This window comes from Ptychodera flava, chromosome 6 (assembly GCF_041260155.1).
Source record: "Ptychodera flava strain L36383 chromosome 6, AS_Pfla_20210202, whole genome shotgun sequence".
In the NCBI taxonomy this organism is placed as follows: domain Eukaryota; kingdom Metazoa; phylum Hemichordata; class Enteropneusta; family Ptychoderidae; genus Ptychodera; species Ptychodera flava.
In genome coordinates, this window is record NC_091933.1 from 45,505,389 (window position 1) to 45,531,681 (window position 26,293).

Consider the following 26,293-nt stretch of genomic DNA (forward strand, 5'->3'; position numbering starts at 1 on the left):
GAAATTTGCTACATTTTTAAAATCTTGCTCTTTTTTTGTGGTGGAAAAATTCTTCAGATAATTGTCATTCAGCATTTGCTACACACAAACGATTATTCATGCAGATTTATTCAATATTTGCTATAGAGAAACCTTCAAAGTTCAACCTTTTTGTGAGTTTTTGTGTTGGGATTTGTTGGATAGATGGCATTCTACGTATTGTATTGTTGAATATTAAAAAATGTGTTGCTGTTGTTTTTAAGGCTGATTTTTGAGAAAAAAAATTGAAAATGCCTTTTCAAAAGCAAAATAATACATAATAACTTGATGTGTTGTTTTATCATTATTGACGTGTTTCTACTTGTTCACACATTCTTGCATTCATCATTGCAATAAAATGCTGTGAAAAAATGAACCTGATGTGGCCTGCATCTGCTCACCTTGATCTTAAAAGGCAAATATAACTTTCTGTCTTGACAACCATACCATAGTTTCAATGTTATAGCTAGTGTACCTGCTTGGTTTGTACGTAGGAAACAAGTAGAAAAAAGGCTCTATAATTTTATAATTTTCAAGTGATCAGAATACAAAAGTCCTTAATTGATAAGATAATCAAAACTTCCAGTATCAGGAATACAGTCACTCTAAATGTATAAATCAAAATTAAAAATGTGCCTGGAGGATGTACTAAAAATACAGAAAGTTGCTTCCTGTCGGTAAAATCTAAAAAAAAATTCAAGATTTTTTAAAGACTTTTGCAGATTTTTTTACGCATTTGTATTCTTATTTATTTTTTTTTAATTTGCAAACTAGTTTGAAGATTTTTTTTCCCTAATTTTCTGCTCTGAAATTTTTTTCTCCTGTTTTTGACCACCCCCTCTCAAGATCTTATGGTCCGTCCCTAAACTTCAGATGACTGTCGCACTAGGCTGTTGCGCAGAGGCATACACGGCATACACTGGTTAGCCACTGAGGGCGCTCGGGTCGGAATATTCCATTTTTAGACCAGGTAGTGGTAAGTTAGCTACCTGAGGGCAACTCGTACTCAGTAAATTAACTACCTTGGGTAAATGGTATCGCTTACGTTTCCTCACAAAAACCGTAAAATATTAAGATGCCAGATAAAGAACCCATATTGAACACGTTAAAACTTGAAAATTCAAGCTTGAAATCTTCAATTCTTTCCTTAGTTCTGTCCAATGTTCACAGTATTGAACTTAAATTTAAATCAATATGTTAAATAGAAAATCAACCATGATAAGATAACGCTTATCTGCGACATGTGCGTAATTTATCTCTGGATTGACACTAATAAATAATCCCGGGATAAATGATACTATAATTTTTCTCTCGTATTTGGAACCTGTGTCCGCCAATACAAAATGGACCAAACCTATGGTCAGGCAGATGAATCCAAAATGGCGCCTGCTCCAGCAGAGGTTGATGTCTTCACGATTCCACATTCGAAAATAGTGGAACAACTTAAAGAATTGACCGACAAGGTAAAATTACAACAACAAATTGTATTGTTAGCGACAAAGTGTTAACAGTAGTTGTTTTAAATGGTAAATTTTGTCTTAATTGCCGTCGTGCTTATATCATAGTACACTCGACAATGTGTTTACCCGGATGTTGTTTATACCATGGGAGGATAAACTATCATGCCGATGGTATATTTCTTCTGTGCAATCATAAATAAGGTTGGACGCTCCTTTAATGTTATTGTTATGACAGTATGGAAATCATGTATGTCTAATTGGATTTCTTTATCAAATATTATCGCCAATCGACGGTGAAAATTCTGTCGAGAATCATCATTGTCATTCGGCAGTAGAACTAGGACGGTGACCTTGCTAAATTTGGGCAACTCATCAACCACGAACCAACTTTATACTCTTCAACGGAATCCCAAGAAGCGCAGAATTAAGGTTTACGGACATCGCCACAATGTTAACATTTCATTTTGTCGACACCTATGAAACTGTAACTTATATATGGTCACTGGGGTTTGTCAGCTCAGGTGTTTACAGTTTATGCAGTGTCAATCATGTCTGCGTACAAAGCAAGTACAGTGTAGGTCCAGATAGGGTTAATGGTCACATGAGCTTCTTACTCTTTTAACCAAACGTGAGCAATTCCAATATCCTGACCTCCAGGCTCCAGCATTTTTGGCACTTTACTTGGCTATGCCTCATTGACATACCAATACACATGCGGACCGTTTGTGAATTAGTTTCCAACTTATTCCACAAAAAAAATATATATGCATTTTTTGCTCACGTGTGAACACGTGAGCATATGTCGCAGCGATGTCTGTCTGTCTGTCTGTCTGTCTGTCTGTCTGTCCGTCTGTCTGTCTGTCTGTCTGTGTGTCTGTCTGTCTGTCTGTGGGTCCATTTTCTCAAAAACGGCTGAACGTATTTCAGTCAAATTTGGTAGACATCTTCAGAATTCAAATGGCTAGAACTGAAAAGGTTTTGGTGGGCGTGGCTTGGATATTAATGAAGTTATGAAAGTTTTAATTTTTCTGTTACGCCGCGTATGACAAGTGAAAACAATCGACTGTTTGAGGGCGCTGTGAAAAGTGCTTGTCCAGGTTGGCTACAGCTGGATAGCTCTGGTTTCAACCACGGTCCCTCCGTGTTTCAACCTCGTATTGAACATTAAAAATATGATATTTTATTACTCATTCAACTCACTATTCAAGATAAAATATCGTTTAGCAAATTAGCTTTATCCTTGGTAATTGATTGTTTCCCTCGCTGCTCGATCGCCAGAAATGAGTACATACGTTCTTAGCCCTGCGTACGATGCTGTGTGTTCCGCTACAGCTAATAGCCCCGCTCACCACAGCCCTGCAAAGACCCGTACGTAGAGTTGGTGACTTCAAATCCATTTTTGGACTTGACGTAAAAAGCCAAATTACTGCCGAAATTCAGCGTTCTTGGGCCCAAGTCGTATCCCTGCCTACCTCAGCTACTCAATCGCTTCCAAAAATGCCAGTCTTTTATTCTTTTTTCGTAAATAACCGTCGATGTTGGCAACTCTCTCGCTAGCCCTGCGTACGTAAGCAGTGTACGCTGTGCATTCCCTGTGTGCGTTCCTAACACACAGCTATTAGCTGTAGCGGAACACACAGCATCGTACGCAGGGCTAATACGTTCTCTACCTAGCCTCATGGCATGGAAGTGCTGATGAATAATAACTTTGGGTCAAAGGTATTGAAGTGTCCAATCAGGTTCGTGCACAGAGTCCAAGGCCATGACCTACTTCATGTACTTCTGCACTGTTTTGATTTTGCTTCGCCAAGAAACGTATTCGTCATTGTCCATAGAAGTATGTTTGCTCTCCTTTGAGGTTGTTTGTGAAACAAATTCCGGGATAGGCCTTGGAATGCATACGATCGGCATCCCGGCAGTGCATGTAGCTAGCCTACGAGTATGGTGAGAGTGTCCGGCTTTGGCTACGCCGCCTCCCACCTCCGGTAGGCGGCGTAGCCCCCGGCGTAGCCAAAGCCGGACACTGTCGCCATACTCGTAGGGCTATGCATGTAGCGTACCATGCTTGTGTAACTGCCGAGCTCAACGTGCATTCACGGTTGATACTCGTGTACAATCATGATGTGTTCAATTCTGATGAAGATTCATAAGTCTTATTTTTGCAGTCTTTTTTCCGTACGATAATCCCGACAATACGTGTTACTGTTAGACGAGGTGGCCATTTTATGATAAGTTTCAATACTGCACAGCTACATAGCGTCTCTATCGTGTGATCGAGGTACAGCGTTGTTGAACGGGATACAGAAACTCTGCAGAGGGAGAAACGATCGTTGACATGAACAGTCAATGTACTTCAGCACGTAGTCCGCAGATAGCGGATCGAGAAAATAAACGTGTCCCAGTAAATAACGGAATATTTATGTACATTAACTCGATATTAATCAAATTTCCAGCTCATCGCAAAAAAATGTATTGCAAAGATTATTTGTCACTGACAAATACTGCACTGTATGGAAAAAACAGTCTGTAGAATAGTTCAACTTCAAGTGGTATTACCCGAGACAAACACTTGTGTTGTCAATTTTGATTTCATTTCATAAACTTCATACTTCATCGAGTATCGTGTATTTCAGCCTTTGTGAAGCCATTTTATTGATATTTTCAATTTTTGTCTTGGCTTTGTTGTGGAACATGTTGAATCGTCTCCGTGGACATGTAGGCAAAAGTGTGACGGGGTCGAAGTGACTTGGGTACCTGGGGCCGACCAAAACCAGTGTGAATTACTGGGTCAAAGCGGACAGCGGCCGGGATGACGTGTTCCCCAAGCGAGCTACCTTCAGAAGTCTGTTTCATCGCAAAAAACGTCAACTTTTAAAACCCGTCATTTATTTACTGATGTTATTCTCAGCATCACAAACATATACGCCTCTGCTATGTATCACAGCAAATAGTTATATTTGAGCGCCCCGTAAATGGGATCCTCGTTTTTTTGCGAACCCGGAAGTGTGTCTTGCTCAATGCATTTCCTACCCATAGCGAGGGAAACTGCCCGCGTTCCCATGCTCCCATGCACCCTTTTTCAATGCCAGTGCAACGCCATCTGTGCAAAATTTGTGGTGGTATGCTCCCGTGTTATGGAAAACCTCTCTTATTCTAACAATGACGTAGTTGACTTTGGACTTCGATTTCGTAAATGTGATGTCCATGCAGTGAGTTTGGGTTGGTGCGCTTATAATGCAATCTTCGCCCGCCTGCGGTCCGATATCCCGCATTTATTAGCGATATTTATCTGTTTTGACTTGACTAAAGTTGGCAAAACTTGCTATGTACATTAAAGATACTATGATACAAGATTATTGAAAGTCATTTGACATTTTTTTCAGCCAATTCCCAATATGCATATTTAATGAACCTTCCAAATTAGGGATATATACTGGCATTTACTTGATAAAATTTGGCGAAACATGCTGTGTACATTGATCATTATACCAGGTTATAACAGTATTGAAAGTCATTTTGCATTTTCATGTCAGCTAATTCATAATTTGCATAAATAGCTAACAAGCTTTCAAGTTTGGCATATAGAGCTTGAAGGACTTGACCAAAGGTAATTACACATGCTATATTGTGATACAATGACAGTACTCAAAGAAATTAATTATTTTTATTTCAGCTAATTACATATTTGAATACTTAATGACCTTTAGAATTGATCTGTGGTGAAATTCATTGTGTTGATCATAACACTTTAAATGTAGCAAAGCATGCAGCAAAGGTTCAACTTGCACATAAATGCAATATATAATGAAACACGTGAGCATTTTCAGTTCATATCTGGTCTGTAACAGGAAGCAAGTTAGAAAATGTGTGGATGAGTGAAACACATGCAAGAAACTCATTTACTCTTCCCCAAATAGAGAATTGCAAGTGCAAAAAAAAAACAACACACACACAAATTACGATTTGAACTTTATTTCAAGTATGGTGAATTGCTGAAATGGATTTTTGGAAGATAAAATGCTGATATGATTTGAACAATATACATTAAAACAGTATCTTAATAGTGATTGAATGTCATGCAGATACAACATTTCCTTGGTGGGAACCATTTTACAAGTGATATACCCACAAACTGATGATGCCTCATTGGCGTACACAATACTCAGTGCCATAATTACAAAGCGTCTGTGTTTTGTTTACGGTGATTTGACATCATCAGTTTGTCAAAAATATTGTAAAATACACATAGCAGGATGCACTTGACATTTTTCAATGTAATGCTGTAGGTAGTAAAGATTGGCTTGTTTGTATGAATATTATTATTTTCAATAGTAATCTGCGTGGTTAATCTGGGTGGTTACACGAAGTACCTGACACCTATTGTGTCCACTGGTATGATGGAACCTATGTACAGGAAATTCAATTTAAATAGGTTTCCATGCCCTCATCTTTGTAAGTTAAAGGTTATTGTTTTTAGCTCACATTTGGTGTACCAATGTGAGGTTATCGTATGAGCTGAATCAGTTCATTTGCATCTGATTTGCATGTCTGTATGTCTGTATATTTGTGGGTATGTGCGGATGTATGTCCGTCACACACAAAGGCTCCCATACCGCCAAAGCTACCATCTAAGTATTTGGTGTACAGGTAGATGCAGGGGTTGAGATGTGAATGTGTTCAAATGAACACATCAGTGTCAAAAATGTGCAAATGAGGTAAGAAAAAGTGAAATCCTGCAAATGTGCAGGAGGATGCCAGTGAGAAACAGGCAAACTCCACTGATCTTGACTCATTTCCTGTCATTGTTTATGAACTGTTACATATTAACAGACCAGCTGCAACCATAGACAGTAGATGGGGGAAGACCGTTTATACTAAACTAAGAGGGGCTTGTTTCTGCTATGCATGTTGCTAAAGTTGACCTCCAGTACCTAAAGTTAGACCTTAATTACTTTTGTCATTCTTGTTTTTCTGGTTTAAATATTTCTTGTTGTTTTTCTGGTTGTACTGTGCAGAAATCATTGCCATAACATCAACGTAGAATTTTCCTTCACTGAACAGATAGAAACAACATTTATTGTTGATCATTGGTAACCCATACTGGTATATACCAATTCTGATCAAATTTGAGCGACGCCGTATAATTGCGGTATTTTTTGACTTTGTTAGAATTAAAGGCCCGATAGCTGTATCTTTTTGCATTATTTTTGTGATTTTACTTCCAAACTAAAACTAGTTCAAGGGAATGTACTCATTATGGGGTGTTTATACAGGTAGAATAAACTGTCCACTGGGACTACATGTGCAATTTTGAGCAAGATAAATAATAAATGTTTGCCCAAACATAAAATGGCGCCCTCACGCAAATAAAGCAAAAAGCACAGTACGCAGTGCATATATGCATTGGAATCTTCACAGAAACAACAGAGTAGTCCAAAATATAACGCACAGTGCTGAATGTTTTCCATTGGGACACCATGTGCTATGTTTTCTTTGTAATATTACCAATTTTAAAAAATGGCGGGAAATCAAAAGAACGGTTAAAATTTAAATTTACTTGTCCAATTTTTCAGTGGTAAAAGACTATCCTTTAAATCTGTAGAATTTAAAGAAAACCAGAGAAAAAAGAAAGCTCTTTTCACGTCGACAAACTTAGAGTTACAGCTACAGGGGCTTTAAGAGTAGGAAAGTAAAAAACTTGTGAACATTGACCACCTTTTAGAATGCTGAAGTAAGCTCACTATGGTTATTTTTATGCATTTATTTTATGAAACATAGATTCTTGATTGAAAATTAACCACAACATAAACCTCCTGACAAAACAAGCGATGAATTTGTCAATTATTTCACACATTGCCAAAGTTGAGGACGAAGCAGAGCATTTTCTCGTTGATTTGATATCTCAGTTGCCAACTCTGTGAATATCATTTTACTTGTAAACAACATGATCACAAGCATTTAGTGACCTTGCTAACATCTGTGAAGAGAAAAAATATCAGGTGCTTTAATTATAGCTGGAAATAAACAAAGAATTCAACGTGCTGAGAACAATGCAAAGTAACAATTTTGCTGCAGAAGAAGCTGTCCCAGTAAATGTATGGAAGTAATGGAATTAATGTTGTTTACACATATAGTTCAAACCTGTACATCCCATGCCTATGAATTATTCATGAGCTGACATGTCATATTTTCTTTTATCCAGCCTTCATTTCTTAGAAGTTAGTTTGTACTTAGCTCATGGTTGAAAGAGTTTCACAATCAATTTTAAATTTTCCAATTGGCATTACAAAAAATGAAAAAAACAAATGTGTTTTCTAATGCAACCAACTACCTAATATGTATCAATTAAAAAAAAAATCCGTAATGACTTTCAGTGATAATGTTATGAATATTTGGTGTGCACAGACTCAGCGTCAGCCAATAAGCTATGCGATTATCATGAAATGCAAACAGAGATCCATATATGGTGCGTCATGTACCATTCTGTATCATTGTATTTTTGCACAGCAACATGACAGCAATACATAAATTATTATAACTTCAAGAATTGTACTGGTATTTCAGACCATGTGCAGTTTTATTTTTGGCAGAGAAATAACATGACAAAAATTTACATGTACAAACAGCAAAAAGATGCATAAATACACTGAATAGCTACACTGTACATACAAAAGTAGAATTTATGTAGTATTTTATGGTCCTCTTGGCAGTAGTTATCCACTTCCTGATTTCAAGGAAAGGAAAAATAGTTTGAGTGCAATTTAAAGAAATCTTAGTGCTCTGCATATCACGGCCAACTCAGTTCAACATACGTCAGGATACCTGATACCGTCAGGCCCTGACCACTGATGCACATTCACTGTCAACTGCAGTCACTTGATTACTCTTATATATCATATTTTTTGAGACAAATGTGAAATATTCAAAAGACAAACCAGAAAAGCAAAAGTAAAGAAGTATTTTCAGGAACATACAAGTGTGAGATACTTATACAGAAATTGCATCATTATTCAGCTTAAAGGACCAGTAATAATAAGTTTTGATGATATTTTCATTATTTTTATTTCATATATCAATTACAACTTTTTATTCTACTCCCCAAAGAATGTTAAAAAGACCCAATATTTAGCTTGTCAACTTATCGTTTATAAGTGTAAAATGCATTGTTATTGTTTACATTTTATTAATTCTAGTCCACACCAGAAGTCACTTTTCTACAATGACAATGCAGTTTACACACACATTTGCTGAGTTGACCAGCTGAATACTGTGTATATCAACATGCCTTGGGGAGTAGAACAAGGAATTGTAGTTCACATTCAAAATAAAAATGGTGAAAATGTTATCAAAAGTTAGCATTACTGGCCCTTTAATATTTGTGTCAGAATTGTGACAAGGGAAGTAATATAATATTCCTAGAAAAATGTAAAGCTCACACCCAGTATATTCTCATATGCCACAGTCTGGAAAGTGATATCAGTATTATCAGAAAAAGTGTAAGCTATGTAATCACCACCAGTATTTCTAATTTTACTGCAGTTGTCAAGAACAAATTTCTCCAACCATGTAGACTGGGAGGCAATGCTTAACAAGATAAGGCTGACATTCTCTGACTTCAAGATCCATGAAAAGATTGAAAATGAATGCATAATGCAGAAACTGAAGCACAGGCTGAAAGGACTGAAAATTGAGATAGCGGCTGTGACAAACGTACACTCTGACAACCACCTTACTGACATGCTGGAGATGGTGGATGATGGACTGAAGAGAAACTGGGACAAGACTGAAGACGAGAGAAACAGCTTTGGAAAACTGTTAACTAAGGCTCTGAAGGAATTCACCAAAGACTTCCTACCACATTTGAAGGAAGAAGAAGAGGTAGGCTAAATATGAATACTCTTGAGTCTTGATTTCTGTGCTATATTATAATATTTAGTTGCACAGGGGATTTTTCAGACACTCATATTCATATTTTGCTGGTATGCTACGTGTGTAGACTAATTTTGAATCCTGGGAGAGTAAAAGGTTTTCATGTCTTCTGTTTGTAAAAATCAAAAATTTAATTTTTGCCCATAGATGATAGAGTAAACATGGGATATGGAGACCATTTTGAAATTCAAATATTGTTAAATTTTGGCGGTTGATCCTTGATTATGAAAGAGAATGGTTGAAAGTTTCCTTGAAGAAAGTATGAGCTAAAAGGATAAAACTTAGTTTCAAGGTGCACATTTCCTATACTCTGTAAAGGTGAGGTAGAGGTTGTGGCTGTGTTTATTCTGCTAGGCGTTGACACAATAGATCCGGGTTCAGCTACTGATATAAACACCATTTTTTGAGGCGAATTACCTTCAGTAAGGTCCAATTTCATAATGGAGAAAAAGCATTCAGCCAAAATGGTGGTGAAAATGTTAACAACTTCTAATAATGTGCAAAGAGCAATTGTCTTTAACAGAACAAGCAATTTATAATCCTTGTGTTGCCATTTGTCAATTTTTGACTGAACAGTAATTATTGCAGATTGGACAACTCCACTTTCATAACTTTCCTCAGTCGTAAAATTCCATGTACCTTAGTTTTTGAATAGTAACATATGTTCCTTTGTGCAAGCACATTTCAATAAGTCCATTATGAAAATGCACCAATGTGTAAATGTTTTGCAGTGACAGTGCAAGAAGTTATCTTGTCGCCATTACTTCTCACTGCAGATGTGTTGAATTTGATACCAGTTGTTGACATCCCTCGGTATATTTTTCAACCAGTGTACATGTCCATTAGATTTCATTCATGCGTCAATACTTACATAACAGTAGTTTGTACAAACTGTGTTCTTTTGTTGAATCAATTCAGTGAGACAAGTCAATGACTCTTGAATAGCCAAACTCTATTTAAGGTCAGTGACACCAGCTTGCAGGTAGAGGTGAAAGGTTAAATGCCAAAGAGTTATCAGACTTTGCACTAGATTTTACAGAAATACATAGCCATACATGCAGATTGCTGTTGGTTTGTGGTGAACTGCCCAAATTATCACAAACCCCAACGCCAAATCTTTTTTGCAGTTTTAATGAGATTGCTGAAACAAAAGATATGAAACCAACCATGATTATGATATGATACCCGAACATGGTCATGATACCGCAATGTGGTCATGATACCCCAATGTGGTCATGATACCGCAATGTGGTCATGATACTCCAACGTTGTCATGATACCCCAATGTGGTCAATAGAAATGATATTTGAAATGGCCAAAAACTTTATCTTGTTTTGACCATATGTCCTGAAAGTTTGTCTGTTTAGGGGCCAAATATCAAATCAGTTTTGATTGTCAACATGAATAATAATAGGTAAATGATTTTTCGACCATGGTTCCATTGTTATTGACAGATAAATAGTTCAGTTACTGTGTATTGTAAAATTGCTGCCCCCCCCCCCCCCCCCACACACACACACACACAAATATCAGTGATGCGATATAATCCTATAAAATTTAGGTAAAGTGACTGTAGGCCACCAATATCATGATATAAATACTCGCTTACCAGCTTTATCAAACACTTGTAACTGCTAGTATACATGTTTTTAAGTGGCCTTGGGTCTTTGTGTTCCATTTTGACAGGTGTTTCAGGAACTTCTGATGAGATATTTCTCCTATGAAGAGTTGAAAGACATCAAAGCAACCGTTATTGAGAGACACGGTGAACTTCACAGCAAACTGAAGTATCTCAAAGATACCGCTGAGAAACCCACTGGTGAGTTTTGTTTCTTAGTGAGTGGTTTGTCACTTTCTATGATGTGCAATGATCTGGATGACAAAGGAAAGTGAAGGAATCACCTACAACTTAACCCTTTGACTTTAATGGTTTGTCCCAAAGCCACTCTCTGAAATGGTGAATATTAGGACCTGTTTACAGGCAATTGGATGAACAGTGTAAAGATTTGAATGACCTCAGAGGTTTGTTTCTCAGTGTATAAATATGACAAATTTTATGAGATGACTCCACTATGTAGGTACAGGCTGTAAGTTTTGATTTTCAATAGTTGCTTTGGTTTTGTTCTGTGTCTTAACTTTTTCAATGCTGTTTGCAAAGCATTTTAGTCAAGAACCCTTTACCTCACCCAAAGCAAGTAGAGTTGCCAAGTACTTCCAGACTGTAAATTTACCTAATAGGAATTCCAATTTGATGTGCATCCTTGTTAGTCATCAAAATCAAGAAACTAGCTGATGAAACAAGTGCCTTCACACAGGGAGGTTTACTATTGCCTTCCACATGGAAAATCAGAGCATAGCCCCCTCATGAGAGAATTACTGGAAATGCACTTTTATGGTCTTTGGTATAATGATGTAGGTTTCAATTTCTCCTGAAGCAAAAAGGCGCACCACTCATAAATCATGAATTTTCAGTAGACGTACATTCGCCATGCATGGTGAGTTGCACAGTGGTGATTTGATCCATATTTAACACAGTTTATCCAGATATCATGTTTAGGATCATTGTAAGCTGACAAAAATCTGACAACTTTAGGCAGTGTGATGGAAATTCTCAGAGAAATTACTAGTAGCTTAAATGAAAATAAAAGGCACAAAATTGTACTGAAGAAACATGATATGATTGAAATTCATCTATCTATATTTCATTCCCTGCTGATTCAGAGGATGAACCTGAAGAAGACATTTTATTTCATCTTCTTCCCACGGAAATCATCATGAAGATATTTTCTCTCTTGAGTCCCAAGGATCTGTGTCATTGCGCCCAGGTTTGCAGGCAATGGTCAAATTTAGCATTCAGTGGGTCAACATGGCGAGCACTGTACCCATGCAGATGGGCTAAAGGTATGTGACCAATGATGTGCATGTGTTGTATCAGGGCACGAGATTTGAGGCAAGCGATCGCTCCGCTCGCCTAGCGCTCACGCAAATCAAATTCCACGCGAACGATTTTCCGCTCGCGTAGCAACTTGGACAGGACTGCGACATGTTCACAGGATGAATGCACTGTAAAAACACTGGCGTCTGAGCACGTGTTCATTATGGGAATGACAGGCTACAGCCTGCAGACTTCAGCTTCTTTTTTGTAAACATTAATTAAATTGTAGCGAACATATGAACAAGAGAAACAAAGGCCATGCGTACGTGTGCCCATACCGTGTCTTCTATTTCTAAGCTTTGCTATACATGTATATGCATTCGCGTTCCGAAAACACACTTTCCCTACAAGGGAGTGGCCGTGGCAAGTAAAACTCATCAAATTGTGTTGCTTTATATGCGATGTCTGTACAGAGTACGCAACCACGACTATATTGAACGTAAGCCTGGCAGCTGTCCGGAGCGGGCACTCCCATAGATCATACAGGCAATTCATTCAACACGAATTCTGCTATCCTCCCTCATTTGTTCGTACTCATTTTCTTGAAAAGTGTTTGGCTGACTGCATAATTAGGAAGAACCGTATTCTCGATAAATTAAGAGCACAGAGATTTCGACAAGAATTGAATATGCAGTTTGGAGAAATATTTGAAGGCGTTGATGCACGATTGCCTCTCTCATATGCATACTATGAAAACCTCCTCGGAAATACGGCATGCAGTTTCTCCGCCGAAAACAGCAGATATTGAATCCAAAACTTGCACTGATCTTCGTTTTCGAGCACAGCCACCTCGCCTAGGTACACGATGTGCTCAGTCGCGCTTATAAACTTACGCAAAGCCTACTTTTCTCTCTCTATGTGAGGAAAGCGTTCGTATCCGCCGCCATTGTTAATCTCATTCAGCCCATGAGCACTCGGGCGAAAACCAGCCTTGCAAACAAAAGAGCATCGCGATATCGAACTTCAAAAGTAGACGTTCTGAGAGGAGTGCAACAAGAGAAAATTGTGAAGTATGTAAAACTTCTGAAGAGATAAAAAGAAAAAATTATTTTGTCAACAGAAAATGGTCATCGTAGATTGTAATTAGCTAAGAGGTGGTTATAAATAATGTTAATTACAGAGTGCTACATCGATAGTGTTATATCAGAGCACAGTAAGTTGTCTGTATTTTGTGACTTGTCCAGTGATCAGGACTGTATTGTCGATACTGGTTCTTACTATAATAATACTTACCTTAAGTTCCTATAACAAACAAATATAACCAAAACAAAAAATCAGAAAAAAAACTAAAAATAGATAATCTCAAGTAGAATGCACAAGACAACGATTTCATAATTCTTTTTATTTGCTTCACTCTCCCTATGCATTTCAAGGGAGTAGTTTTATCACTCTCGTAACACTCCCGCAGATAATTTTAGGAGAGTGATTTTCAGCTCACCATCACTTTTTAAATCTCACACCCTGAAGTTGTATGTGCATATACATGTACATGTGGAGATGTGTATTCATGAAATTGCCTATATCTTACTCATTATGGGAGTTGATGTCCATTTAGTGTCATTGTGTAGAGTTGTTGTGATAGTCTATCAGTCTTTTGGTGAATGATTCATTACCATTGAATAGGAGTCATTGCGCATTTACTTACCATCACAGTCCCTCTGTTTACCATGAAAGAGAATTATAATCACAGTGTTCAGAATATGTAGGATTTCAGTCAGACTGGGATGTGATTTGAATTTCAGCATGAGTTAATATAATATTGTATATTCTAAAAGGACTGCTGCTGGTTAAAATAGTTCATACCTCGAAAATGAAGGACTTCTCAAACCATTCTTAAGCAAACTTTCAACCATTCTCTTTCAAAATCAATAATAAAGATCCGGGGTCACCGTAGAAATTTTTGTACTGGAAAGACAAATTACCCAATATTTACCAATATTTGAAATCCAAAATGGCAGCCATCACTGAATGGGAGGGGAGGGGGAATAAAATATTTGATTTTGACAAAACTAAGCTGGTGCAAACTTTAATTTATTTATTCCATAAGCTTAGAAATGAGCCCCCACAAGTGGAAGGCCAAAAGAATATTTTAAAAGTTTGGGAGTTGAAACTTGAAATATCTGTCCATGAGGCGCGTTCTATATGAAAAATCTATTCATTGTGACATACAACGTGTACTTGCATAGTTACTACCATGTTTGGCTCAATGCAGGCATTTGGGAGTTTGGCATGAATGCCGAAGAAATTGCCGTTCCATTATCAGAGTCTGACAGCAGCCCGGCCAACAGTGAAAGTGAAGACGATCTGTATGTGGTAGTTGATGATGATGCAGACTTTGACGAATCTGGACAAAGCGATAACAGTGTCTCCAGCACACTCAGTTACACTGCAACGTGTATTCGCAACGAGGCCAAGATGTTGATAGATATCACAAAGTATCTGATTCCAATGGTTGGACCCAGTGTGCTTACACTGGTGCTCAGCAAGAGTAAAGGTGTCACCAATGGATTGGTAAGTTTGCTTTTTACACTCTCACATACTGTTTCCCTTCCAGTTTGCACCGTAAGACACATAAATTACCAACCATTCTGTTTGATTTGTACCAGTGCACATTAATTTTCTTATAATTTTTCAGGTCTGCACATGAGATATCATATTTAAGCATCTAAATAATTGTTTGATTATATCTAGTAATGTTCTGTAGACAAATTCAGTACAAATTCCAAAAAAGAACGTTAAATAGAAATAGAGGTCAAATTTTGCAGGTCCTACAAATGCCATACTTTTGAGAAGTTATAACAAACTGAAGAAGTCATTTTCTGTGGAAAAGTAGCATGTAAATTTCTTTTGTCATTTCTGTTTGGGAAAAATCAATATCCTTTTGCTTAATAAAACAGGTGCAATAAGTCTTTTTTCCATCACTTTATTCTGTATTGCTGAGGACACGATCAGTGGAAAATTTTACAAAAATGCTATCCCCTCGTTCAGTCAAGCATAATTTTCCAAATTATTTTAAATTGGGCATCGAGAACTGTGCACTGAAAAGGTTTTCAGAATTTTGAAAACTTGTCTATGAATTTGTCTTCACATAGAAACATGCCAGGCTTCACTGAGGAATCTCCAACAGTACAAATCAGAATGAATCATGGGATATCGCCAGTACTGTGCCTCAAATTCACTTAAAAGCACACACAACAAATGTAGTTCAAGAGAATAGTAAAGTTGCATTTCATGTACCTCATCCGATTGAATACATGGGGAAAATATTTAGAGAGTATAAATTCTTGCTACAGCGTATGATCTGCATTTTCATCGTCAACAGGTGTACAAGATGATCGTCAGTTGTCCAAATCTGCAGCATTTAGATCTGAGACAAACCAATATTTCTGATGTGGCTTTCAAAGGGTAAGAATTATCACATGTATTAAAGATATTCGCTTTGTAATTATAGTATTTGTTTCTGATAGTAATGATGCTGTCTCCATTGTAATGCTATTCAGGATTTCCAACGTGTGTAGCAATATGGGGATAATGTTGATAAAAAGTTTGCTCCCATTGAAGCAAGTTATGTCGTTTCTCGATTACTTCTGGGTTCTTTGTCCGAGTGTTCAGAGGGATAAACAACAGCTTTTTTCTAGTAAGTCTCTTAATGTACATGTTTATAATGTAACAAAAAGTTAGGTATTTGAAGGACAAAACTTCATTTATATGCATTCTATGAATATTGAACTGTGGGAATAGTGTTGTTCCGTTCAAAGATGTGTGTACACGCATTTGAAATGAATGGTTATCCTTTGTACAGGCCCCAACTGCTATTGTGTGTAATGTTACCCTCAAAGCTGATTGTAAAAAGGTTCATGATGGAAGTACATACTATGAGGTTATTACGAAAATACCGCAAAGGATGCACGAGGACATCGGCGCAGCGTATCACCTGACGCGAAGCGGAGGGCGATGCGAGGAGCCAATGTCCGAGTGCATCCTTTGCGGTATTTTCGTGATAACCTTATTATTATATATCTTACATTCCTGACAGGCGCATCAAATTGTCAGATTAGTGACCGTTTTCGTGCAATGTCAACAATTTTTCTTCCAATTTTATCGCGCCAGTGTGGAACGCTATCTCAGACGCACTTCTGCAAGTTTTGGAGTGTGTGCACTACGCACATACGTACGGTACAGAGCGCCTGCGAGACATGTTCTGGCACTCGTCCAATGGGCCCCTTGAAACCGTTTATCAGTGAACGCGCAGATACAGCCGCAGTGGATTGGGCGCCATGAAACCGTACGTGTTACCGGAAGGGCGTTCCGTACGGCTTTTTTAGCGCACGCAAAATTCTATTTTCCTCGATGGTAGATGTATAATAATAGTATATATGCAAAATTCAAAGGAATATTTTTGCTTATCGTGTACGACCTCAAACGTCATGCTCGTAATTTTGTGCACAGCATCTGAAATTTGCCTCATTGGCATTGAAAAATGTTAAGAACACTGAATGTTTTTGATGTTGTTTTCTCATTAGGCTGGGCAGAAACGGTGCTGGCAGTCGGCTGAAGCACTTGGATCTGTCTGGATGCCTGAAAATCACTGACACCACTCTGATAAGACTTACAACAGCTCTTGGAATGAATCCTCCAAAGGCTGAAATGTGTTGCCTGGATGCTTGTAACCAAGGCAATAATAATACTGAAAATGTTGACGGACACTCTGAGGTTTCTATGGCAACAAGGACGTTGGACGTTGATGAAGTTGCCATTGAAAACTGCGACGAGGTGTTGAGAAAATTTACAAAATGGAAGATCTCATCAGATGAGTATTACCAATGTGAGAATACAAATGGTGCAATGGAGGAATGTGATGATGGCTGGGCTGATGGTCATAATAATGAAAATCATTTGATTGATTCAGACACTGAGGGCGCATGCATTGCATGTTTAAGGACAGCTACTGCTGATAGGTGCCCTGATAGTGACAGTACATCAAACAGCAACTTTGGGGACAACAAGAATAGGACTACTGCACCCCATGTTGCTGTAACAGACTGCGATAAAAACAGCAGCAGTGGCTGTTGCAGGACATTCACTGATAACAACAATGTTAGGACTGAAACCTGCTGTGGCAGTGGTTGTTGTGAGGAACGTGGCGGCTCTGCAGGCACAGCTTCAAGACCAATGGAGTTCCTGGGACTCTCAAGCTGTTATCAGATCACTGATGAAGGGTTGAGGTAGGTCAAAGTTCAAAGTTCACAAGTCAGGTAAGTACTTGTGGTTTGATTCTGCCTCCTGTCATTGACATTGTTTGATTCAGTGTCAGCTCCCATTTGATGAACTCCCAGAGGAAGGACAATGTCAAACTGAACACAAGTCAGGATCATTGTATATCAAAATTTACAGCTTCCTTCTGACTGCCATGACATGAAATCTTCCTTGGTGTTGGTAGGCTTTTAGTTCAGAAAACATCACTACTCAGCTACATTAGATTCAGTTTATTTAGGTTGATATTATGGTGACTGTTACAGGGTTGAAGGAGTATGTATACAGTATATGTGAGGTTACATAAAATGTTTTATTCTCCCACAAGGCTGTGCTTTTTGTTATCCATATGGTACAAATATCAAAGTTGACTCTGAAAATCATGTCTCTATCTTATGTAACACTGATTAATTAATTGTATTCATATACACTGCTTTCCAACCATTCAGAGGTTTTCATGCACCATGGAACATGTGTTGATTTTTATACCCGTTCTAAATACCCAGGCTATGAATGCCCTGCACAACATCATTGGTGCTATTTTCTCTTATACTTGTAACTTTCTTTCGTTGATGTGCAGTACTTCTGCTGTAAATACTTTGTTGTGGTGTTGTCTTGTGTCATCTATCACCTTGTTCTGATCTAAATGGTTTTCATGGCGAGGTGTCTTATGCTATGGGTTCTTGTGTCATATATGTCAAAACTTCTTAATCATTGGTTCCATGGAGATGAGAAGATCCAATGACATGGATGTCTCAAGCAAATTTGTGGTGGACAAAATGTTTCTCAATCAGTTGAAATCAGTTTAGTTTTCAACCGAATGTTGGTCTGTTTCAGAGCATTAGCCAGCAACGGTGGCTTGCCAAATTTACGGCACCTGGATTTGTCTGGGTGTTTAAACGTGACGGGAGCTGGTTTGCAGGAGCTGGCCGAAGCTTGCCCCAACTTAGAGCACGAGCAGTTCTTTTACTGTGACAACATCACAGAGGGTCCATTCCAGGAGTCAGCCAGTGGATGCCAGAATCTACAGTGCCGAAAGAGAGTGTGTTGCCGATCTGGAGAGTAAAAATTACCAGGTACATGTACATTGCTGTAATTTCCAAACTTGTCATGTACAACAGTAATACCATGACTGAATGCATGCATTGAATTTGATTCTTTGTAATGTGAATCATTCTTCTTCTTACTGAATTTGACACCATTGCATTTCATTCTCACGTGAAATAGAATAATAAATACATTTGGTTTTTAGCTACTATAGACTATACCGGTAGTCTATAGAAGCTATTGGGATGGGTATCCGTCCGGCGTCCGTCGTCAGTCTGTATGTATGTATGTATGTATGTATGTATGTATGTATGTCCGTTTGTGAGGCGTCCGTCCACTCAAATATCTTGAGAACCGCAGTACTTACTGATTTGATATTTGTTGTGTAGATGAAAAATATGATTTTGAGAAACTATTTTTTTTAATTTTTTGATATTGTTGAAAATAGGCAAATTAATGCCAAAAAAGGTGTTTTTGGTAAAAAATCTTCTTCTTCATAACCGCTGGTCAGACAGCTTTGTTATTTGGTATACAGGTCCCTAGGGATAACCCAACTTAGATTTGTTCAAATTGTGATGAAATATGCAAATGTGTATTTTTAAGGAATTTTTTTGTCATTTTTGGTCAAAATTTGACTTACATTGTATATAATTCTTGTACTGTATAAACCCTATCAATTCACCCAGAAAAAATAATTAATAAGATTTTAAATAATTGAATTAATTAGGAAATCATCAAAGCCAAAATAATTTTAGTGTGGAATTATCAGAAAGTTCAACTTTTTTTGACAGTTCATAGTGAAATGCTTACCATCTTGGAGGATTAAAACATGTAAAGGCAACTTCCTGAATCCCAACTTTGATATTCTGAACAACCATTTATGTTATCTGAAAGAAATTGCTCATAATAGTTTGTCATGATAGGGTGGTCAAATAAATAGAGATAGAGAAAGTTCTAATTTCCATTTATGGTTGACTTGGTAAGGATAAAATAAGATTACTTTTTGAGGAAAACAATAGAGTGGTCAATTAAAAGAGTGGTCAAAGTGATAGGGTTTTTATGGTAAAGCTTGGCTGTAAGATTCCTCATGTGCTATTTATAGCAATTATGCAATCTGTGTAAACAGTGCAATGAAAGTGTAACATGATTCCTTATAATGCTTTTGATGACCTTGAACTTCTTAAGTTTCAAACATTTGTCTCTTCAGTGTGCTTTCTCTGAGTACGTACAGTCTCAACTTATTCAACAGAACTTACTTACAATGTTAATTTGAAAGTTAAAATGTGCTTGGTTAATAGGATGAAAATACTGATAAAGGTAACCAGCTCAAGATTCTTTATAACCTGACAGATATGCTGTTTTTTTATGACTTAAAGGCCCGATAGCTGTATCTTTTTCGTATTATTTTTGTGATTTTACTTCCAAACTAAAACAAGTGCGTGGGAATGTACTCATTGAGGGGTGTTTATACAGGTAGAATAAACTGTCCACTGGGACTACATGTGCAATTTTGAGCAAGATAAATAATAAATGTTTGCCCAAACAGAAAATGGCGCCCTCATGCAAAAAAGCAAAAACACGTACGCAATGCATATATGCATTGGAATCTTCACAGAAACAACAGAGTAGTCCAAAATATAATGCATAGTGCCGAATGTTTTCCACTGGGACACCATATGCTATGTTTTCTTTGTAATATTATCAATTTTTAAAAATGGCGGGAAATCAAAATAACGGTTAAAATTTAAATTTGCTTGTCCAATTTTTCAGTGGTAAAAGACTATATCCTTTAAATTAGTAGAATTTAAAGAAAACCAGAGAAAAAAGAAAGCCTTTTTTCAGGTCGACAAATTTCAAGAGTTACAGCTACAGGGGCTTTAATCTTGATTGAAGCAAGTCTTGTTTACTTTAATTAGAATGTAATTAACTCTGGTTTATTTGCTATTATAGACTAATATAGTCTGATGAAATATGCAAATCTGTATTTTTACGGAATTTTTTTCCATTTTTGGTCAGGCCATCCTGAAATGAGCTATCAAAGATATCCACCTTCTTCATCAATACATGTGTCACAAAAGGTTAACACAGCAGAGCTCTGTCAACTGTTGAGTCGCTTGCTTTTTCAAAACCGCCGGTCAGACAGCTTTAATGTTTGGTTTACATGTCCCTAGGATGACCTTAGTTAGATAATTTCATACAGTCAGGAAATACTTAATTTTGTATCCATGTCTATAGTAGCTTCAGGGACTTTGGCCCTATGTTTACATGTATGTTAAAGGTTGATTAGTTGCCATGGAATATACACTGTATACCTTCTTTTCACACAAGTGGCTCATCAATCATATCAGAGTTATTAGTTAAAGGTATACTGTCACCTGTTCCAATTTTGCCGCCGTTACCATGGAAACAGAAAATCTAACCAATCACAGATTTTAAGCAGGTGGCTGCTTTTTAAAAACAGCGCCCTCGCATGGGCATTTTGAATACCAAGGAATGCCCCTTTGACCATATATGGGCATATTTAGATTACAGGTGACTGTATACCTTTAATTCCCAAAAAGTCACACCTTTGCAAGTAGTCCATCAAATAACTGTAGGACACCTGAGACCTACTGCCAGACGGACATGAAACCACATCTGTCAAATACAGCCTACCAGTTTCTAAACCTTACATTCAAGATCATGTATTCTCTATATGCTATGAGGTCAGGTAGAACGAGAAAATCAAATGATTTGAAATCTGGGAATTACTTAGGTATATTCAATTTGCAGGAGTATGATCATGATTTCAATGAGGTCATTGATATTGAGGCTACAGACAAAATTACCATTCGTAATCGTGCTAACATGTGATGACAGTGAGTTTTGTGTTTTGAATATATTAATGCTTTGTGTGCAAACTGGAGATGATACCTTGAGTACTAATTGTAATTTTTTGTTTTAATACATTTCAAAAAGAAAATTCATGGTGGTTGAAAAATATGTTGTACTCGTGGAGGCATTGGGTTGGTGTTCTTCATATAGTTATAACGCTAATCACCCGTAGGTCGTAGCTGTGATCATACAAATTGAACAAGCCGTAGATTTTTAACTTGAAGATGGTGGATTTGTGATTCTGCATGGCCACTTTACTGGACCAGTGACTACTTTTTCAAATGTGTAAATAAAGGACCAGAGTGTGGCCGCCAAGGTTGATTCTATACGGGGTATCTGTGTATGTTCATTTTGCATGAGTACATGTATGGCTGGCCACGGATATCCCTGTTACAAGCCTACGCTGCAATAGAATACATAGAAAATAATATTACGTATGTCATCCTGGACCTTTTAATAATTGTCCATGTGACCTATATCCAGAGTGCCTTCCCTGTGTACACACCTGTTCTGTTAGACTTGGTTCAAGTCGGTGAATTTCTAAAAAATCTTTTGTAATAGTTTCTCTTGTGTCTCTCCTATTTCATGCAAACCTATTTGGAATCTGGCAGCCCAAACCAGGTTTCTTTGCGATTAATTGAACGCGTTACCTTTGAGTCTGCGCAGTAGGGAGTTAGTTTCTGCCGGATTCATGTGCTTCCGGGAGAAACTCCCCTGTATAGCATTCATCCCACTCATAGCGTTCACACCACTCACACGTTTCACATGAAAAGAGAACACAAATCATCACGTTCACCCCACTCAAATATTCACAAATCACAGACTTAAACCAAGTCTACTGTTCTGTGGAATTTGATGCAATTAGAGATATGCAGCACTTTAACTGCTGCTATGGCAGTTTGTTTTAAGCCGCATTTACACAAATTAAAGACGGCAATACTTTTAAAAGGAGGTGAGGTCGTTGCATCTGGGGTTGTGCACATATAACCCATACAACAGGTCTGTTGCTGTGCACAACATATCATATCCAAAATTTTAAAATGGCGGCTGTAGCAAAACTGGTCGGTGAACACAGCCTAAGCAGCTTCTATAAAGTAAGGAACACTACCAAAGTTTTGTAGGCAAAGTCTTGCAGTGATTGGAAAGCCACAAAACTGGTGAACAGTAAAACATGCATCAAATGCTGAGTTTATTTCATACTTTCTCAATATCCATCGCCAATTTCTAGGAAGAGGCAATGTCTGTCAACAAGGAAGTCCTGCAGCAGCCGACGGAATGATCCCCTCCCTTTATCTTGCTGCCAAACTTTCCTTGTGATTGTAGCTATCAATGTTCCATATTTGTTTTCTTTCATTGATTTGATAATGCTCTGCATTCATATTTTTGAACTGTAATTACACTTTTTAACAACAAAATTCAACCTGACCACTGCCGCCTTCATGTTTTGCATTTATTTCAATTGATTTCATACATGTATCGGTTTCCTATTGATAATTCACACTTCAACTTCTTACTCATGCACGCTAAATATGCAACATGCATAAATGTCACAGCAAGTTTTCCTGTATGTTTTCAAGCTAAACATTATGCTCTTTTGACAAACAATTTATCACAAAGAGTAGCAATGGAATAAATTTTTATCCGGTAGTTCCCATTGGTATTTTGTAATACTCTGATGAAGTGACATCTTCCAGTCAGTACCCTGGCTGAAAGCACTGCGTAATGATATCTGATTATTAGCCTGATCCTAAAAGCAAACACTGGCATTCATGTTGTTTTAGGATATCTTGTTATTTGTGCCATTAATGTTACGCTGTTATATGCAAATAGTGTTTGTTTTTCAGATCCCCACAACCAAGCAATGTTTGTGTTGGACTAATGGATATGTTCAGCTAAAATAGGAAAGGAGCTTGAATAATCTACACAGTTTTCTTATTACGAGGGGCAGTGTTTAATTTTTTATTTGCGCACAGGTTTTTCAATAAACGGAGGCAAAATGGAACCTGCATAGTGCAATAGAAATGTAATTTAATACTTTTTTGGTGTAATTGCTACTTTTGTGGAAATATTTATTTAACAGTTGTATTGATTCAGACAAATTAAATTTCTGCTGAAGGAAAAATTTGTATTTCAGCCAAAGGTCATGATTTAGTAACTGTTCTCTTTCAAATAATGCTTTCATTGTCCCGTTTTGTACTTACCATATTAAGAATTTATCAAATGTGATCGGGATACAAAACTAGTTGGTGTTTCTGTAGTGATTTCAGCATCTAAAATTCTCCCAATTTTTTAGCCAAACTTTTGTAGTGAAAAAGTTAAACAAACATCAGAATAATTGAAAACACTCCCGTCTTTGCTGAATATTGAAAATAAAGCAAATTTCTCATCAGTATCTATTCTTTTAAAGATATACTAGTAATACAGGAAAAACTCTGGAAACCAACATTTCCTGTGTAGTTATGATTTGTTTGTGTGCAAAGGATATGAATGTTATGATCTTGGTTTGTGTTCCATATAGCACTAAAAGTGGTGCTATTTCAAAGTAAAATAATTATTATTGGATGAAACTTGTAAATGCATGTTTATAATACATTTAGAAACAGAAATACATTTTTGTCAGGCCTATTGACCCAAAACAAGGTTTTCTTTGCATCAAGCAGCAGTTTGTTCTGTTAGCAAAAACACACCAGACATTCACAAGTAGATCAACAAAAGAAGGGATAAAACAACCATATAAATAATACATCGCATGTCATGGGCATTAATATTTGAAGCGTTGTTGTGGCCTGAAATATTCTCCATTAACTAATTGGAACTTTGCAAATAGTCTTGCTGTTGTATTAACAAAAATATTGCTTTCCAGAGGATATTTGTCCTAATTATTCAAATAAAAAAGCAACCAAGAAATCAATCTTATGAGAGCACTGATATTTCTACCTGAAAATACCAATACGTCAGGTTTGTCGAGATGAAAGTTAGATTTTTGGAATGTCAGTCATTTTCACTTTGTCCATGTAATATTTAAGTTGAAAATTCCAGATGTAAGAAAACTAAATTAATGTTATGCATTTTGTGAGTCATTCGCTTTTTTCAAGGGTTCAGGTAATATCATTGATCAATTTTCTAATAGAGCAATGCATTTAGATGTTCAACTTTCAAAATAGTTATTCAACCTGTTTCTGTTTGTGACACAAAACAAATTAATTTTTACTGTTCTGGCTTTTCATTAAACTCTGCTATCACCAATGGCAAATGACAATGATAAATGCTCACTTGAGGACTAGTTATTAATTTTCTGCAATGACAGGTGCTTCCTCTGATCTGAAAGAGCGCCATCTAGTGTCAGGATCTGGCAACATCCTAAATGGAGTTGCATATGACGTTGTAAAGTGGTATCTCTACATGACCTCACCACTGATATGGTCTTCTGGGAATTTCCCCCTCAAGTCCTCTGTGAATCAGCGTTAAATATCTCTTACCCAATATAATCATTTGGCTGATTCCAAAGATAATACACTTAAAACTCTGATTTCTCTGTAGTGTACACCCTTATCACTGTAAAATAGTGCACTGGAATGCCACATAAGGATAACTTTAATATCATTCTACTTTATTTAACTTATGTCTAAATGATATTTGAAGCAAATATCTCCATCAAGATGTGTCCATATTTTTTCAGCAGTGACAGAATTCAAAGAAGCATATTTTACTGTTCATGTGCATGTCTATTATGTCCTCACATGTGAAAATAAATCAGGAGAGGCAAGGTTTTCCTATCAAAGTAAGAGATATAGATCATTCCATTGCAAATTCTCTCAAACATTCTGATATTAGAATTGTCACAGTTTTTAACAGATGACTGTGAAATCAAACTTCAATGCGCATTCTGGGGTGCGACCGACTTCCTGTGATGTAAACAGATACAGAAAAACGATGTAAACAAAACTTGAGCGTCCGGTAAACAAAAGTTTGATAACTGTCATGATTAATACCATCATAGGAAATGATTTTGTTGAATCATATGGATCATACTAGAAGTTAAATTATCAATGATTTGAAAACATTTCAAAGATGGCTGTCAAAAATAAACATGAAATTTTCAAATGAAAATTGACATGTCTGTCACCTAAAAATGTCGACAATGGTGTTTCATCAATGTCATTGATTTAATATCCTTGAGTTTTGACATGAAATATGTTAAAATCACCTTTTTAAAAATTTGGAGAATGGAGCCTTCAAATCTTATCAGATTCCTTTATAAATTACTCTTTTCTCCCAGTATTGCTTGTTCAAACAACAGTTTAAATTAATCGAAGCAGAACTTTCATCAAATCTGATTTTCAGATTCACTCTCAAATTTCAGTTAAAAATATTAATTTGCATGATGAAATTTAGATAAAGTACACTGATTATCTCCGTGTTGCTATTGCATTTTGGACTTTGGTCACTGTCCATGTCCAGTGTGTATGATAAACATGAGGGCCAAAATCAATAAAATCAATAGATGTTTAGCCACCAGTGTAGGGTAAGGAATTTCAAGATGACTGACCTGATTTTGCCATGTTGCCATGGTACCTGAAAGTACAGATGCATGGGATGAAACGAAATTGACCCCATGAAAAAGATTTAAATGAAAAAGATTTAAAATTTGAATACTGGCAGGTGAAAAAAAAATTTCCTACATCCTTTCCTGTTGGTACGTGCAAAAATTTAAGGTCAGTGACCCCAACATACAACAAAAGGGAGACCTGCCGACGTGGACATCAATAAAACATAC

The 26,293-nt window shown here is 37.0% G+C and overlaps 1 protein-coding gene across 1 annotated transcript in view; it reads left to right on the forward strand.

Moving 5' to 3' along the window:
* The first annotated feature begins 1,363 nt into the window (after positions 1-1,363).
* Positions 1,364-26,293, forward strand: part of LOC139135946 (F-box/LRR-repeat protein 5-like) — a 30,586-nt gene continuing 5,656 nt past the window's right edge. Inside the window, exons 1-8 of the mRNA XM_070703731.1 lie at positions 1,364-1,481; positions 9,018-9,356; positions 11,094-11,226; positions 12,129-12,308; positions 14,555-14,853; positions 15,665-15,747; positions 16,866-17,567; positions 18,433-18,671. Of these exons, the coding sequence (XP_070559832.1) occupies positions 1,398-1,481; positions 9,018-9,356; positions 11,094-11,226; positions 12,129-12,308; positions 14,555-14,853; positions 15,665-15,747; positions 16,866-17,567; positions 18,433-18,661 (2,049 nt within the window). The 5' untranslated portion in view covers positions 1,364-1,397 and the 3' untranslated portion in view covers positions 18,662-18,671. The remainder of the gene's footprint in view (positions 1,482-9,017; positions 9,357-11,093; positions 11,227-12,128; positions 12,309-14,554; positions 14,854-15,664; positions 15,748-16,865; positions 17,568-18,432; positions 18,672-26,293) is intronic.